At 36.6% G+C, this 16,037-nt stretch overlaps 1 protein-coding gene across 1 annotated transcript; it reads left to right on the top strand.

Annotated features, from left to right (window-relative positions):
- Nucleotides 1–21: 21 nt before the first annotated feature.
- On the top strand, nt 22–15,431 carry cfap70 (cilia and flagella associated protein 70). The gene is made up of 26 exons (XM_059561309.1): nt 22–230; nt 772–955; nt 1,371–1,469; nt 1,567–1,652; nt 1,748–1,927; nt 3,690–3,872; nt 3,954–4,048; nt 4,131–4,224; nt 5,034–5,168; nt 7,594–7,743; nt 8,728–8,802; nt 8,892–8,983; nt 9,071–9,131; nt 9,334–9,528; nt 10,766–10,897; nt 11,067–11,192; nt 12,414–12,547; nt 12,624–12,739; nt 12,894–13,088; nt 13,165–13,316; nt 13,579–13,731; nt 13,808–13,969; nt 14,048–14,137; nt 14,722–14,823; nt 15,112–15,159; nt 15,245–15,431. Exons 1-26 carry the CDS (start codon nt 162–164, stop codon nt 15,323–15,325), a joined length of 3,189 nt encoding a protein of 1,062 aa, XP_059417292.1. The 5' UTR covers nt 22–161; the 3' UTR covers nt 15,326–15,431.
- Nucleotides 15,432–16,037: the final 606 nt, after the last annotated feature.

Below are 16,037 nucleotides of genomic sequence, written 5' to 3'. Positions count from 1 at the left end.
TCAAACTTCCGTGCGCTCCGTGTACACAGCTCGACTTCTCACGACGCAACTCACGTATCGCGAGATTGACGCGGCGCGTCGTTTCTATGGAAACAAGCGAGAGCTGAGCAACAGTTGGCTGGCGTTGAGGAGAAACTGAGAAAGTCGTTTCGTTTCTCAACATGGAGAATCACAGAGATTTTGGGAGAGCTGTGCCGGTGCAGATCAGTGTTCTGTCGGCGAACCATTTGGTAGGAAGTCACTTAAATCATTAGACATTTTACAGTCTGTTATTGCATTATTCTATCGAACAATGGTAATCATAACCGGGGCTAGTTGTCACACGAGGAACGGCTATATAACTGTACGTTAGAGTTTTAAATTCGCCAACGTTACATGGTTTAAAACACTAAGTTGAAAAACTGTCTTGAATTTGAGACGAAACTGACTTTCAAAAATGATCCTACTGTGAGAAATAATAATATTCACTGAAGTGAACGTGTGACAACTTGCCCCGGTCTCCACTACAACTGTTGCTACAATAAAACTGTGGTAATATAAAACAAACTTGGCTTCAGCCACCACTGACTTTAAACAAGTAAATGTATAAATATACTAAACGTTAGAGAGATTCTTAAAGCCTCTGGCACTGTTTGAATGTGAATATTAATGTATTGTTATGATGTTACAGTAGTAAGGATAGCTGTAGTAGTGTGGCATGTTCAAGCTAGGTTACAATAATACAGTCCTTGCTGTTGTGTTTCTTTTATAAGTTACTTGTGATTATTTCAGAGGGGCAGTAGGACTGATTCGTGCCTCAGCTTTGTTCGGGTGGAGTTTAATGGATGTGTGCTGGGAGACTCACAGAAACTGGACGTTCCTGTGGACAAAGATGTGGTTTACAACTTCAGCTGTAGTTTTGAGTGCTCAGAAGTGGCACATACACTGGATGATGTGGCTCATAAACCTGTCATACGTGAGGACTTTTGTCTCGTTTCTGGGACAGATATCTAAAAATTCTTAAACCAAGCTACATTTACTTGAGGGGCAAAGTGACTTCTTGTTTCAAAATGAAATATCAAAATGAAGTGTTTTTTTCCTCTTCTTATTTTTAACATAAAGTAAACTCGCTTTTGATGATTTTTTTTTTGAAAGTTTTAAAAGTATCTCAAAAGTCATTTTGCTTCTTAAGCACATGCAACCTGGTTTAAGAATTTGTAGATGTCTGTAATGGAAAACATATCCAAAATACAAAAATAAGAAAACCTTTTGCACAGTGTAAATTTAGCTACAAATTAAATAATAAATATTCCATCTATCCATATATACATACAGTATAGTTGACTTGATTTTAAATGTTAAATTGTTCATGGTTAAATGTGTATTCTCAGTGACGGTATTCGAGATCTTACCAAAAGAGAAAAAACAAAAAGAGGAGAAAACCACTGTAGTAGGACAAGCCGTCGTGGATCTACTGCCACTGCTGCGAGGTTTTACCCATTAGATTCAAACTTTACACATTTGAGGGAACTTTTTATTGGATTCTCATATACGTGAGGTTTGATATCGGTGATATCTTTGTTCTAGGCCATTGCAGCTTCTCATCCACCGTGCTTCTTCACGCGGTGCCTGGATCACCGGCAGAAGCTGCTGTACATGAGGATGGTGTAAAAGTAAAGACAATGTTCATGACCACATTTTTACCCCACTACATAAGTACAATATAAAAATATTTGATTATGCATTTTGTATGTATTTCTATGCACAGTCCACACTGGATGTGATGGTGCATGTTCCCGAGCCGTTGCTCACTGATGCCCAGCGTTCTGACTCTAATGTGCTGATGGTCACTGTGGAGACGGCGTATTCTGTTCCCGACGTCTGGAATCCTGCCTCCACCCCTCCATCCCACTATATAGCTGCCCTGCAGATGCCCGTCTCAGCCACGGTAAGAGACAAGTGTTTGATTTTTCTTGTGTTTTAAATCAAATAAATGCATCCTTGCTGAGAATGTTTTTTTTTTTTTTTGGAGTGAAAAAATCTGAATGATTCCAAACTGTTGACTGAATGTGTTTCAGTTAGTGCTGCCAAATGATTAATCGCGATAAATTGCATCCAAAATAAAAGTGTTGTTTCAGTTAGTGCTGCCAAACGATTAATTGCGATTAATCATATCCAAAACAAAAGTGTTTGTTTCAGTTAGTGCTGTCAAACGATTAATCGCGATTATTTGCGTCCAAAATAAAAGTGTTTGTTTCAGTTAGTGCTGCCAAACGATTAATCGCGAATAATCGAACCCAAAATAAAAGTGTTTGTTTCAGTTAGTGCTACCAAACGATTAATCGCAATAAAAGTGTTTGTTGACATAATATGTGTGTGTACTGTGTATATTTATTATGTGTATATAAATACACACACATGCATCTAAGAAAATTTTTTGTTTATATATGAAATATATTTATATATAATATACATTATATGACTATATAAATGTAAACATGTAAATACAGTATATTCAAAATATATACTGCATGTGTGCATATTTATATGTACATAATAAATATACACAGTACATATAAATTATGTCAAAAAACTCGTTTGACAGCATTAGTTTCAGTTACATTTATTCTTGACTATTTTGTATTTGTATTGTATTTGTATTTTGAGGGGATTTCATTGTACTAACTAGACAATGTTCTTCAATGTACCTGTCAATTACAAACCATTTATTATTTTCATATAAATACTTTTTATGAAGTAATTAGTGCTGTCACGTGATTAATCACGATTAATTGCATCCACAATAAAAAAATGTGTTTACACACACACACACACACACACACATATACCGTATTGTCCGCACTATAAGGCACGCTTAAAAGCCTTTAATTTTCTCAAAAACGACAGTGCGCCTTATAATCCGGAGTGCCTTATATATGGATCAAGGCACTCTGTCAAATGTTGACGTTCCCTTTAGCACAGCTCCATCTAGTGGATGCACAACGCAAACCCAGTCAAACTTTTGACTGCAGTATCTTCTATTCTATGCGCCTTATAATCCGCTGCGCCCTATATATGAAAACAGTTCTAAAATAGGCCATTCATTGAAGGTGCGCCTTATAATCCGGTGCGCCTTATAGTGTGGAAAATACGGTGTGTATATATATATATATATATATATATATATATGTGTGTGTGTGTGTACTGTGTATATTTGTTATAAATACACACCCATACATGTATATATTCAAGGAAAATATCTTACTTTTATATATTAAATATATTTATATTTAATATAAATTATATGAATATAAATATATATGTGTAAATACATGTAAATATTTTCAAAATATATACTGTATGTGTGTGTATTTATATATACATAATAAATATGTACAGTACACACAGATATATTATGTAAATAAAAACTTTTATTTTGGATGCGATTAATCGCGATCGCGTTTGAAAGCACAAATAGTAATTAAAATACTATTCATATTTTTTAAAATTAATACATTGCTTAAGTTGTTCATATAGCAAGTTCCAAAAAAAAGTAAAAAAAAATGTTTTAGAAAATTGAAAGAAGAATTGAAAGAAGTTTGTTGGTCTAAAACAACAGATGTTTAGATATGTGCAAAATGTTTTAATGTCTAAAATAATTATTCACCTAAAAATTTAAGGTCTTACATTGTTTATTCATCATTTTACAGAAAGAGCAAGTCTTGTTATTCTCCAATGGCGTTTTAAAAATGGGTGGTGAGAAGGAGCCAGTACCAAGACCCAAAAAATGGCCCTTGGGGTCTCTTCTCGCACCAGGGGCTGAGGTCATTCAGGGCCTTTATATTGATGCAGAACCCACAGACACGGATCACGGAGACCTTCCTGATATAGAGGTGACTTGAGCCATTAATAGACACTTCAGTGATGGATGTGGAAGGAATATGTCACCACATTGATCTGTTTGTGTGCTATAGGACAAGGATTTTAGAGCAGATGCAGAGTGTAACCAGAAAAGAGTGAGCTGGGATACGGCACGTCGTTGCTTTATTGATGCGGGAGGTGTGGCCTGGTGAGTAAACAACACTTTTAATAAATGCACTCCTGTGTCCTGAAATCCATTTTCTCCAATCATGTTTTCCTGTTTTTCTCAGTCTTTCCCGCAGGATTGCAGAATGTAGATTGTGGCCTGTTGAGATTATGAAGGCCATACAGACGGCACCAACCAAAGGTGGGAAGACAAGACAGGTGAGAAGTATCCTGAACTTTAAAATATAAGGGATAGTTCACCCAAAAATGAAAATTTGCTCATCCAAGAAGTAGATGAGTTTGTTTCTTCATCACAACAGGTTTGGAGAAATGTAGCGTTACATCACTTGCAGTGGATCCTCTGCAGTGCATGGGTGCCGTCAGAATGAGGCAAAACAGCTGATAATCACATCACAGTAATCCAGAAGTAATCCACTCCACTCCAGACCATCAGTTAATTTTCTGGTGAAGTAAAAACTGTGTGTTTGTACCAAAAGCGTAGTTTGATAATTGACTGTTCGCTAAATATATATACATATATTTTTGTGGAATATTGTGCTATAATCTATGCAAAGTTGGTTTATAACATTACTGCAATAAATAGGTCATTTTTACCTATGATGTTACTTTATTGCAGTAATGTTATCAACCAACTTTGCATAGATTATAGCACAATATTCCACAAAAATATATGTATATATATTTAGCGAACAGTCAAATAAATAAACCTTATGAGTGAGCATGAGCCAGGACTTTTATCAGCTGTTTGGACTCTCATTCTGACGGCACCCATTCACTGCAGAGGATCCACTGGTGAAAAAATGATGTAAAGCTACAGTTCTCCAAATCTGCTTAAATTCGTCTGCAGCTTGGATGGCCTGAGAGGGAGTAAATAGTCAGCAAATGTTCATTTTTGGGTGAACTATTCTGTTAAGAAACAAAACACAAAACAAGATGACAATTAATTTAGATTCCATTATTGTGCTTGCCTATTGATAAACCACAAATATTGCTTTGGTGTGTTGTAGGGGGAGGACGAGGCACAGATCTCATTCCACGGAGTGGTTTACATGGATCTGGTACCGTTGTTGTACCCTGGAGTGCGGCGTATACACGGGGTGTACCGAATCTACCCGTTTTATGAGTCTGATCTGCTGAATAAGGTGAGTGAGTCACATCCAGATGAAATGAACCATGCTTCAAATCAAGATCAGAGATGACAGAACGGTCTGATACCACTGAATTAAACTCGGACACTTTCAGATCAATGCAAAAAAAAGTTTTATTATATAAAATGACTCAAGATATTAAGTCTTGTTAAGTTTGTGTTTAAACCAAGAAAAATATCTGCTCACAGGGTTAGAAAAATAACTTTGAAAATAACTTGAAATGCTCAAATTTTTTATAAGAAAGATACATATTATAAAACAGGTAGTTCCAGTCCTTGATTCTGATTGGTTGAGCCAAGTTTGAAGGTGTTGTAAATTCCTCTACAAACATACACCTTTGTTTACTTCTGTGTGTTGCTAGCCAACCACAAGTGTTGGAACCACGAGTGTTTCTGAGGAACTACATTTTTTGGCGGAAAAATAATGTTTTTTATTCATATAATTACACTTTATTTGCTCTGTTTTATTTTGTGAAACCTTACTACTTACAGTACATGGAATAACCATTTTGTAAGCGTTCGTGCCTAAAGACACCCCTTAGCTGTTATAAATTGACTGTAAACCACGGCTTCTTAGGGCTTATTGCTTTAATATGCTACATAATATTACTTTTCAACATCTCAAGTGAATATACCTTGATTAAATAGTGTTTAGATATTTGTACTAGATAATAAGTAAGTAAGTAAGCTTTATTTCTATAGCACTTTTCACAGACAATGGAGTCACAAAGTGCTTCACAGAGTTAAAAATATACACATAACATAAATGCACATACAATACAAAATTACACATATACAGTATATGTGCCACAATAAAAAAGAAAACATAAAACTAGTTAAAAGCTTGTCTAAAAAGATGTGTCTTTAGGTGCTTTTTAAAAATTTCTACAGAGTCCAAAGCTCTCAAGTCTAATGGAAGAGCGTTCCAGAGCCTTGGAGCCACCACGCAAAAAGCGCGGTCACCTCTCGTTTTTAAACGTGTTCTAGGAACAGTTAAAAGATCTTGACCCGAAGACCTCAAAGAACGGCCTGAAGTGTAGGCATGAAGTATATCCTGGATATACGCCGGAGCTTGATTATGCAAGGCTCTAAAAGTAATGGTTAAAATTTTAAATTGCACTCTAAAACTAACTGGAAGCCAGTGAAGAGCCTTGAGTATAGGTTTAATGTGAGATCTTCTTTTGGTCTTTGTTAAAAGTCTAGCAGCAGCATTCTGAACTACTTGCAATTTGTCCATGGAGGAATTGTTTAAACAAGTGTACAATACATTGCAGTAGTCAAGACGAGATGAAATAAAAGCATGAACAAGCATCTCCATCTCATTATTAGAAACTACAGATCTGATTTTAGCGATATTCCTGAGATGGAAAAAACAGGAACGAACCACAGATTTAACATGACTGTTAAAACACATAGATCTATCAAAAATGACACCTAGGTTTCGCACAGCATTACATTCTGAGGGTGATAGAGCCCCAATGGCCAGTTTAATCTTGGGAAAAATGTTGTCAGGAGCAAAAATCAGCACCTCAGTTTTATCTTGGTTTAGCTGCAAAAAATTGTCTGCCATCCAATTGTTGATGGAGGCTAGGCAGTTATGCAACAAGGACAGTTTGTCTAGTCTATCAGAGTTAAAAGAAAAATATAATTGAATATCATCTGCATAGCAGTGATATGATATTTCTCCAAAGCTACTAATAATCTTCCCAAGAGGAAGCATATACAGGCTGAACAACAGAGGGCCAAGCACAGACCCTTGGGGCACACCACAGGACAAAGGAGCAGAATCTGACATATATTTCCCTACGGACACCGAAAAACTCCTGTCGGAGAGATAGGAGGAAAACCAGTCCAGAGCTGACCCAGTAATTCCCACAGTTAATAAGATAAAAATAATATTGATTAAGAAGATCATTTTTGTTGTGATGAAGCTAATGTCTCCACTAATAATTTTAAGTGGTAAAATTCAATTAATTTTAAATGTGTGCCATTGTTGCCTCTGTCTTGCTCAGTTGTGGTTTAAAAGACAATTAATATTTAGTAACATTATCAATTAAGCTGAAAACAAGATTTGAACTAAACTGAGCTGGATAATGGCACTAGTGATGTGGTTATTGACCTGAATCGAGCTGAAAAATGACACTGTTGACTTCTGCAGAGCTGCTTTAAAGCTGAAATGTAATTTATTTTCATAATAGATTTTTTACATTAATAACACTGTGCTTTTCTTGTTTATTAATGAGAAGCTGCTTCGAAATGATCAGTATTGTGTTTATATAAATACTGCAAATGTGACTTGACTAGTTTTACACCATAAAAATTTAAAGTGCTTTGATCAATATTTTGAAATGGTCAGAAACGTACATGCTATCTTAAGACTGACTGTCTGACAGTGAATCTTCTCTTCGGTGCTGTTCCAGACTCAGAGGACCTACAGTGTTTTGAAGGAGTGCAGCAAAGCCCCGGCAGCACTGGGCCGAAACCGAGCCAACTCCTCCGTCAACTCCTTAAAGGCTTTTCAGACTAGAACCACAGAGAACCAAAGAGGAAACAACGATATTTCCAAAAAGGTACAAAAAATACTTTGTTTTAATTTATTTTTTTATACCAATATCTACATATATGCACAAAAGCATATACGTTTTTACTCAAATGAGAAGATCATTTGGAGCAGATGCCATCTCTTCCCCTTTCCGTGCTGTAATGGGGCTCGTTTTCGATATCCCCTCTAATTAAATCTGTATCTGTGGCTGAGAGACGCTTCCCGAACCAATTAGATGTAATAGCAGCAGATTGCTGGGTGAATCATCTCCTTTGCTCATCTGCCCCTCTGTGACGTCCCGTGACACCACAGCAGACGGTGAGAGGGGAGGAACACACAGCCGCTCCACCAACTGAGCATCTGACGCCGCAGCTGCCCGCGACACAAATAACAGCCGCTCAGTCAACACACACAAACAAACCTTTATCAGAGTCCCAGAAGAGACAATGTTCAAAGTTTCGCTTACAGCAATGCCAGTGGAGAAAATTTTGCGTTATAAAATTAACATTGATTATTTGATTTTGAGTTTGTATTGAGATCTCTGACTCACGTTGGCAAAACTGAGTGCTTTTTGAAACATTGAAATGAAAAATAACAAAAATTTTATGTCTGTTTACTCTATTTAGACTGTATTCTGTATTCTGATTGCTGTCTGAATTAAAATGCCAAAAGAAAAGTATTTATTTGAAGTGGATATATTTTGTAACATTAAATGTTTTATCAATTTCATGTTTCCTTGTTAAATAAATTTATTAATTTCTTTCTAAGAATATTGCTGACCCAAACTTTTGAATAGTAGCGTACATCACATTATCCATTTACATTTACATTTAATCATTTAGCAGATGCTTTTATCACAAGAGACTTACAAATGAGTGAATCAATTCCAAATAAATCCAAGTTTTCCAAGTAAAATAGGTTTCGAATCCTGTTTCATGTTAATTTTAATACACACAAAACATTTTAGAAGTACATAATTATGGATCTTCTGACTGATGTTGTGTTTCTACAGCCAGATTCTCAGGGAAAATGTGCTCAGACTGACAGTGTGTCTGGACTAGAGCCTCAGGTGAACACTGAGGGACAGGTCAGTTCATCTGTCAATCACATATTAAAATGAAGCAGTCGAATATTAAAAAACCACCCTTAATAAGGTATGATTTTTCACCGACTCAGATGTACGCCGATTCAAGATCGTACATTGTTATTGAAATTGCTGTGGAAAAGCCACTGGCTCCAAAGAGACCGCCGGAGGAGCTGGCCAAACGGTGATAGGAAAGAGTTTCATTCAAATTCAAAGCATTGTGTTGTCCTCAGATATGCTGCTTCATGTGTATTGATTCTGTCTGACACAGGGTGATGGAGCTGGTTCCTCCCAGACCTCCACTGCCTCGACGACCAGCAGGAGCAGAAAGAGTAAAAACAACATTTGTTATTGTTCTCTCACCGCTTCTGTCGTTTAGTTTTTGCTCACAGTCAGATGTGGGAAATCTTTTGTCTATGACAATTTATACGATCATAGCAAAATACAATGGCTGAGACGTACTATGAAATGCCTTGGTCATACTGTATAATAAATGAGAATAATATGACTAATAAATGTGCATGATATTCTCAGGCAGTACAGGAATACCAGTCTCAGATAGCGAGTGTGGCCGCTCAGGTGTTGGATCAGTACCAGCAGCTGTTCGGGGCAGTGTTTGTGCCGGGTGGGAAACCTGTGGACCCAGTCCTGCAGGAACAGCGGAAAAACCAGCTTCTCGGAGAGCTCAACTACTCTGGAAAATACTTTGCCTTCAAGGAACAGATGAAGGTCAATTTCAGTCAGGTTTAATGTGTTTTTGAAGTCCATTTGCAAGGTTACTTACTTGCAACAAAACAGTCATGATTTAAAGTTTCATAATTCCTTTGTAAAACATTGTCTACATCTCTTTACTACAGCTACTATCCTTCCCATTCTCTTCACTGTGTTCTCAATATGCTTTGACCATGACAATTTATTATTCAGGGAGATACCCAATAGTTTTGCTTCCTTAACTTGCTGGATAAGTGTTTAATTTATATGTAATTTCAGCTCCGATTTGGACTGTAGAGAATAATTAGACCCAAAATACTATACTCTTTGTTTTAGATGTATTTAGTATCAGCTTGTTTTCTAAAATTCACTTTTCTATACTCTCCAACTCTTTATTCAAAAAAGCCATAATTTCAACCAATGGTTGTGCAGATGCATAAACTTTTGTATCATCTGTATACATTGTTAATTTAGCACTTCTTAATACCAGATATAAATTATTTGTAAAAATGGAATAGAGAAGTGGTCCCAAACAGCTCCCTTGGGGAACTCCACATTCCATTGCCCTTCTATCCGAATAACTTCCATTTGAAAAAAAAAATCTCTGAGATTTATTATCCAAATAACTTTCCATCCAAGCAATAACTGATTGTCTGAATCTATAACTCCAGATTATCAAATAACAAGCTTATAATCAATAAAGTCAAATGCAGCTGTAAAATCTAATACAGCTGATCCACATATTCTTTTTTTTATCCAACCCTCGATCTGTGCAAGATCGAAACGTAGCAAGGGCATTGCTAAAATAGTCGATGTGACATCAGGGGTTCAACCGCTATTTAACGAAGCTACGTGAATACTTTTTGTGTGCAAAGAAAACTAAAATAACGACGTAAGTAAAAATGTATTCTCCTCATCCCTTCACGTCATTGTGGAAAGAGTATTACGATGCATGCGTTTGCTTCTCCTTATTGTAAACAACGCATTTGCATGTTAATGTAACAAGTAGCGCCACGTGCATGCATTGTGTCAGATTTAATCAAAAATTTAAATTAAATACTTTTCTGAAGATGAACGATGGTCTTATGGATTTGGAATGACATGAGGGTGTGTCGTTAATTTTATGGGTGAACTATCACTTTAATTGTCAAAAACAACACTGTTTTGGACTTCTATATGAAACAAACGTTGTTCTGCTTCATACTGTGGTTTATCAGAGCACATGTAAATGAGCTCCTGATGTTGTATGTGGCAGTACTCTGTGGTGCGGATCGTAAGAGAGAAGATGTTGAGGACAGAGGCTTTCTCAGACCCTGAACAGCTGCAAGCGTTCCTGAGTCAGTTATACGTGTTCCTGGTGGACGAGATGCATGCTACTCTTAATAAGGTGATGCCTCAAAAAAAAAAAAAAAAAAAAAAGAATAAATTCTGTTATTTGTTAGGGGAAGCATTACTGTTACTAAAAGTGAGGCTTATTGATCTGAACAAAGCTTTAACCTGTATTATTAAGCCGTGGTGCTTTATAAGTGTCTTGTGTTTTTCATGCACTGATTCAGACTCTGTCAGTGGACTCGCAGGACGCTCATCAGGAGCCTGTCCTGAGCTGTGCTCAACTCAAACACTTCGCCAGAGAGGCCGAACTTAACACGGACTACCAGCTGGCAGCACAGTACTATCAGGAGGTGAAGCATTACAGCTCTTCTGCTCCTTAAACATACTATCACACTACACTCCCTCTCTACCCATCCTTATAATGTACACCGCATGCTTTTCACAGTAGTTTATAAAACAGTGTAAAACACATTATTCACTGTAGTATATACAAGTACATTGTTTCATGCTGAGTCATATTTTACCCATAAATAAAAAATGTATATATATATATATATATATATATATATATATATATATATATATATATATATATAATATAAATAATTCACTATATACTATTTAATAAAAAATTATATATCAAGTAAATAAAGTAAGATCTACTGTATGCATATATTATGGCAGTATTTTCTATAGTGCATTTAAAATATGCTGATTTATTCATTCAGAATAATGAAAAAATTCAAAACAAGAGAAAAAAACACTCAAAAAAGCTTAACTCCTGGATGAATTAATGAGAACTGGGGTGGTCATAATAATGCACTCATAATAGTAAAAATTATGCATTTATCGATGAAAGCATTGCAAATCTAAAAACTGTTTGTGTTTTACAGTGTTTAGGGTGCTTTGTAAATTACATTATTGTTTATGAACTATTAAACCGCATGTCTGGATCATATTCCACCCACAAATGAAATCAAAGCAATAAAATATGACATTTATGCTGAAATAAACAAGCTATTTTAGCAAACGTTGCATTAGTGACATTATTCTATGACAATTAAGCACCCCACTCTCATTAATGTAATGTGGAAATACTATTATTTAAAATACAGTAAGTGCATTTATTTGGAAGACACTTATTTTATTTAAAGCCACTTATTTAAGAACTAAATTAAGTAGAATATATATATATATATATATATATATATATATATATATATATATATATATATATACATATATATATATATATATATACATATATATATATAAATAATGGTATTATTTGCTGTATTGTCTTTAATTTATGTTGATTTAAAAAGCAAACAAACATAGTGCTACAGTAATGAGAATGATAACCATAATGAGAAGTCCAAAAAGCCCTCCTAAGTCCCTGAATGTTAATGTAATGTAAATTGCAATCACACGGGCATTTCAAGCATGAATGCACTGCATTTTGTGAAAAATGAAGGATGTAATTATAGTATCTCATGCATATCCAATGAATTTCTTTGAAATGGCATGTTCTAATGCCAGTATCATTGGATGTGAGTCACGTCTCTCTGTAGTGTTTGATTCGGGAGCGCAGCGAGCCGTCCCACTGGTGTGATTATGGAGCGTTTCACATGCTGACCGCTGACCACCTGAAGGCAGAGGAGTGCTTTCAACAGGCCTTATCCATCCAGCAAACACACATCACGAGGTCAGCAGACACAAATGACTCAGACTAGTTTTCTAAACGAGTGCTTTGACTCATTCTTCTGTTGTGTTCGGTGCAGTTTGCTCATGTGTGGCGTGCTGTCAGAGATGAACGGACACTATGAGGACGCCGAGACCTTCTTTGAAAGGGCGACTTGTGTGGAACCCAACAATGTGGTCGCCTGGGCTTTGTTCGGTGAGAATAGATTACACAGTACATACAAATGCTGAAATAAATATACTTCATTCAGTTATGTTTATTTTACTCTGACTGCAAAAGGATATCATTCGAGTTTACAAAATATTTTTTACATTTTATTTTTCAAAATGATGAAAATGTGTGTCCTCAGGTATATTCTGCCAGACTCAGGAGAAGTCAATAGAGGCAGAAATGGCTTTCCGGGAAGCCAGTAAGCAGCTTAATGCAGTCCTGCAGACTGAATCCGCATCTAGACCAGAGGTCAGCTCAGAGACTCAGTCTGGTCAGAAGAAGGACCTGAAAGATGAAAGCCGTGAGACTCCAGCTGGAAACACAGAGGAGACAGGTGACCGCCTCATGTCCATCTGCTCTTTGACAAAAGCTTTTCATTTATAGCTGATCTGGGATCATTTGCTTTAAAGGAGGCAATAAAGATGCTGTACATGAAGAAGAACTGCCACAGAATGACCAGGAGAGCAAACAGGAAGTACAACAGCAAGTTCCCCCAACCAGCGTCCAAACATCTATCTACATGGAGACAGTGTGGTTTCTCCTGCAGAACTATGCATTACAGGTCACCCCAGTTACATTAAAGGAAATCTTTACAAATCTATTTGTAGGTTTCTTGTAGAAGGTTTCTTGCACCAACAACAGGCATAATTTACTGTTTTATGGCTATTTTGACCCTTTGTTGAAAGGCCGTTTTTGCTGCTGTTTCTTTAAGACTTCTTTATGTAAATGACTTACAAAGTTTAGTGTCAGAGAAGTCTTTTAATGTTTTGGAAATAAGTCTGATCGAGGCTGAAGGTAATGCTGGATTGTGTTGGTGTCCTCAGATGGCCCAGCGTGCTCTGGCTCTAGAGCTGCTGTCTCCAGACAGAGGCACCATCAGCTCGTATCACCTCGCTCTCGCTAAACTACACCTGCTGAGAGGAGCACACGACAGCGCCGAGGCCAGCCTGAAGGAGGCGCTGACCGACAACTTCCAGGTCTGCATCTTTCCTTGTCCTTTCTACAGATTTGATTTGAGACGCACTTCAAATTCATTATTTCTCCTCCTCACAGAATCCAGACATATGGGCCCTGTGGGGTCACTTGCATTACGAGAAGGGCGATTACGCTCAGGCTCAGAGCTGCTACGAGCGGACGCTGGATTCTGTGCTGGACGCCTCGGACACACACTCCATCTTCCTTCGCTTGGGCTCCATCTATCTGCAGAAAGGAGAAGTGAGTTCAGATCGACTGCTTTGGAGTGTCTTTGGTTTCAATAAAGCAGTTTTCATGAGTGCCTCATTGCCTCTGTAGTGTGATAAAGCCAAACCTGTATTCCTGCGTGCCTGCAAAAGCTCTCCGTCATGTCTTACTTGGCTCAGACTGGGAATCGCCTGCTATAGAGTGAGTACAAACCCATAATGCATTCAGAAGAGTTTTGCTGGAGCCAAAGTAGAAGTAAAGTCTGTAATTGGTTGAAGTCAAAACTGACCCTAGTTACATATTCCTGCTCCTATTGTGAAGATGCATTTCAGTACATCAAATTCAGATGAATATCAGTTGTTACCTTGTTACAATCTGCAACAATGGCTCAGTAAGATGATATTCAAATGTTTAGTTTTATGATCAAAGCTCTGTAGTTTTGAAGCATTTAATACAAGGATTATTGACAGATGACCAAATAAACCTTCCTAACAATCATATCTGATGCATTTTAACAGGATTTTTCATAAGTTGTTTCAGTCCCGTATGTGTTCATCTGGAAATATTGCTAACAACATAAAAGTTATTCTTATGTTTACTTTATAAAAATCAGAATTAATCAAGCAAATATACAAAAAGGCCTTTTACTTGCTAAAAAAGTATAAATTATGAATCAGACAACAGAAGTCAGGGTTTTCAGCAAGGTTTTGCTTCCAATCCAATTATGATGCGGTAGGCTCTAGGGTTAGTTGTCTTGGCTTGTTGTTAAATGTGCTGTTGATCAGCTGGAGGAGCTAATCGAGGCTGAAGAGGCGCTGACTGAAGCCAACGCTCTGAATAACAGGAATCCAGAGGTGTGGGGTTACCTGTCACTAGTCTGCTTACAGGTGAGTGACTGACACATGCATTTCTCCCATTTATTCCCTTCTTTCTTTAAACTTCTTCACACAAAAATGAAAAATTCTACCATCATTTTACATTCTAAGTAATGTAGTTCCTTTCTCATGTGGAACACAAAAAAAGATATTTTGAAGAATGTTGGTTACCAAATCTATTGACTTCTATATTATGGACAAAATATCAAGTCAATGGGAAATGAAACTGTTTGGTTACACGATTCTTTCAGCATTTCAACAGAAGCATTATTTTGACTGTAGTTTTGACTTTTTTTCCAGACTGGCCGAAAACTAGAGGCAGAGCAGTCATATAAATATGCCCTAAAGGTTTGTAATGCTTGATGTCAACGTGTTTGTGAAGTCTATGGTATCCACATGTAATTCTGACCTCTTATAAGTTTGGTTTTTTTAGATGAATTTGCAAGAGGAGTCCCTTCTAGAGGAGATTCACGAGCTGCAGTCACGTGTTGGGTTTGGGAACCCTTCCTTCTGATCGCTCTTATCCACATAAATGTCATTTTCAACTATAAAAAGGTTCCTTGTTTAATCCTAATGATAAAAAAGGTGTAAATGATAATAAAATATGATTTTAACCATAATCAGCTAATGTGTTTTTGTTTTGGCCTTCACGTTTAAAGTTCACACCAAGGATGATAATGATAACAAATAAACAATATACAGTATTAATATTAATCGTTTCAACTCCACAACTATGATAGCGGCACTGAGGAACGATATTGAAATCACTGTTCAACTAATAAATGATAAAAACACTGACAGCCAATCCGAATCTACCAGACTTTTATACATAACATAATTACTAAAACGGCACATACAATTAAAGAGAAAACAGGAAAAATAAAGGCTAGTTTTCAAGCCTTTTTAAATAAGGTTGTAAAAATGTACACATTTATAAACAAACCAGACAGATATTTTTTACAGATTGATAAACTGATTGTTTGAAATTCATTAAACATGATAAATATGTATATTGCGGACAGCAGACATAGAAGTGTTCGTCTAAATTTCATCATCATGTAGAAAAGTTTTGCAAACACTTTAATAAACAACTAAACTGAATTTTATTGAACAGAAACAAGAAGTTACACAAGGACGCATCCTCATAGTCTGCAGGGGTCTTTGTTTAGGTCTATTCATGAACACGATTGCCCCATGTGTAGGTCAGCTACATCAGAACCATGAGT

The sequence above is a fragment of the Carassius carassius genome, chromosome 1 (assembly GCF_963082965.1).
Source record: "Carassius carassius chromosome 1, fCarCar2.1, whole genome shotgun sequence".
NCBI classification, from domain to species: Eukaryota; Metazoa; Chordata; class Actinopteri; order Cypriniformes; family Cyprinidae; genus Carassius; species Carassius carassius.
Note: the sequence above shows the minus strand (reverse complement) of the source record. Positions and strands in the feature narration are given on the sequence as shown.

Bases quoted from the DNA above. Each gene is read 5' to 3' on its own strand.
- cfap70 (XM_059561309.1), top strand. From the start codon at position 162: ATGGAGAATCACAGAGATTTTGGGAGAGCTGTGCCGGTGCAGATCAGT. The intron at 5,169-7,593 runs GTGAGTGAGTCA...GTGCTGTTCCAG, and splicing joins AGTCTGATCTGCTGAATAAG to ACTCAGAGGACCTACAGTGT. The intron at 8,984-9,070 runs GTGATAGGAAAG...TGTCTGACACAG, and splicing joins CCGGAGGAGCTGGCCAAACG to GGTGATGGAGCTGGTTCCTC.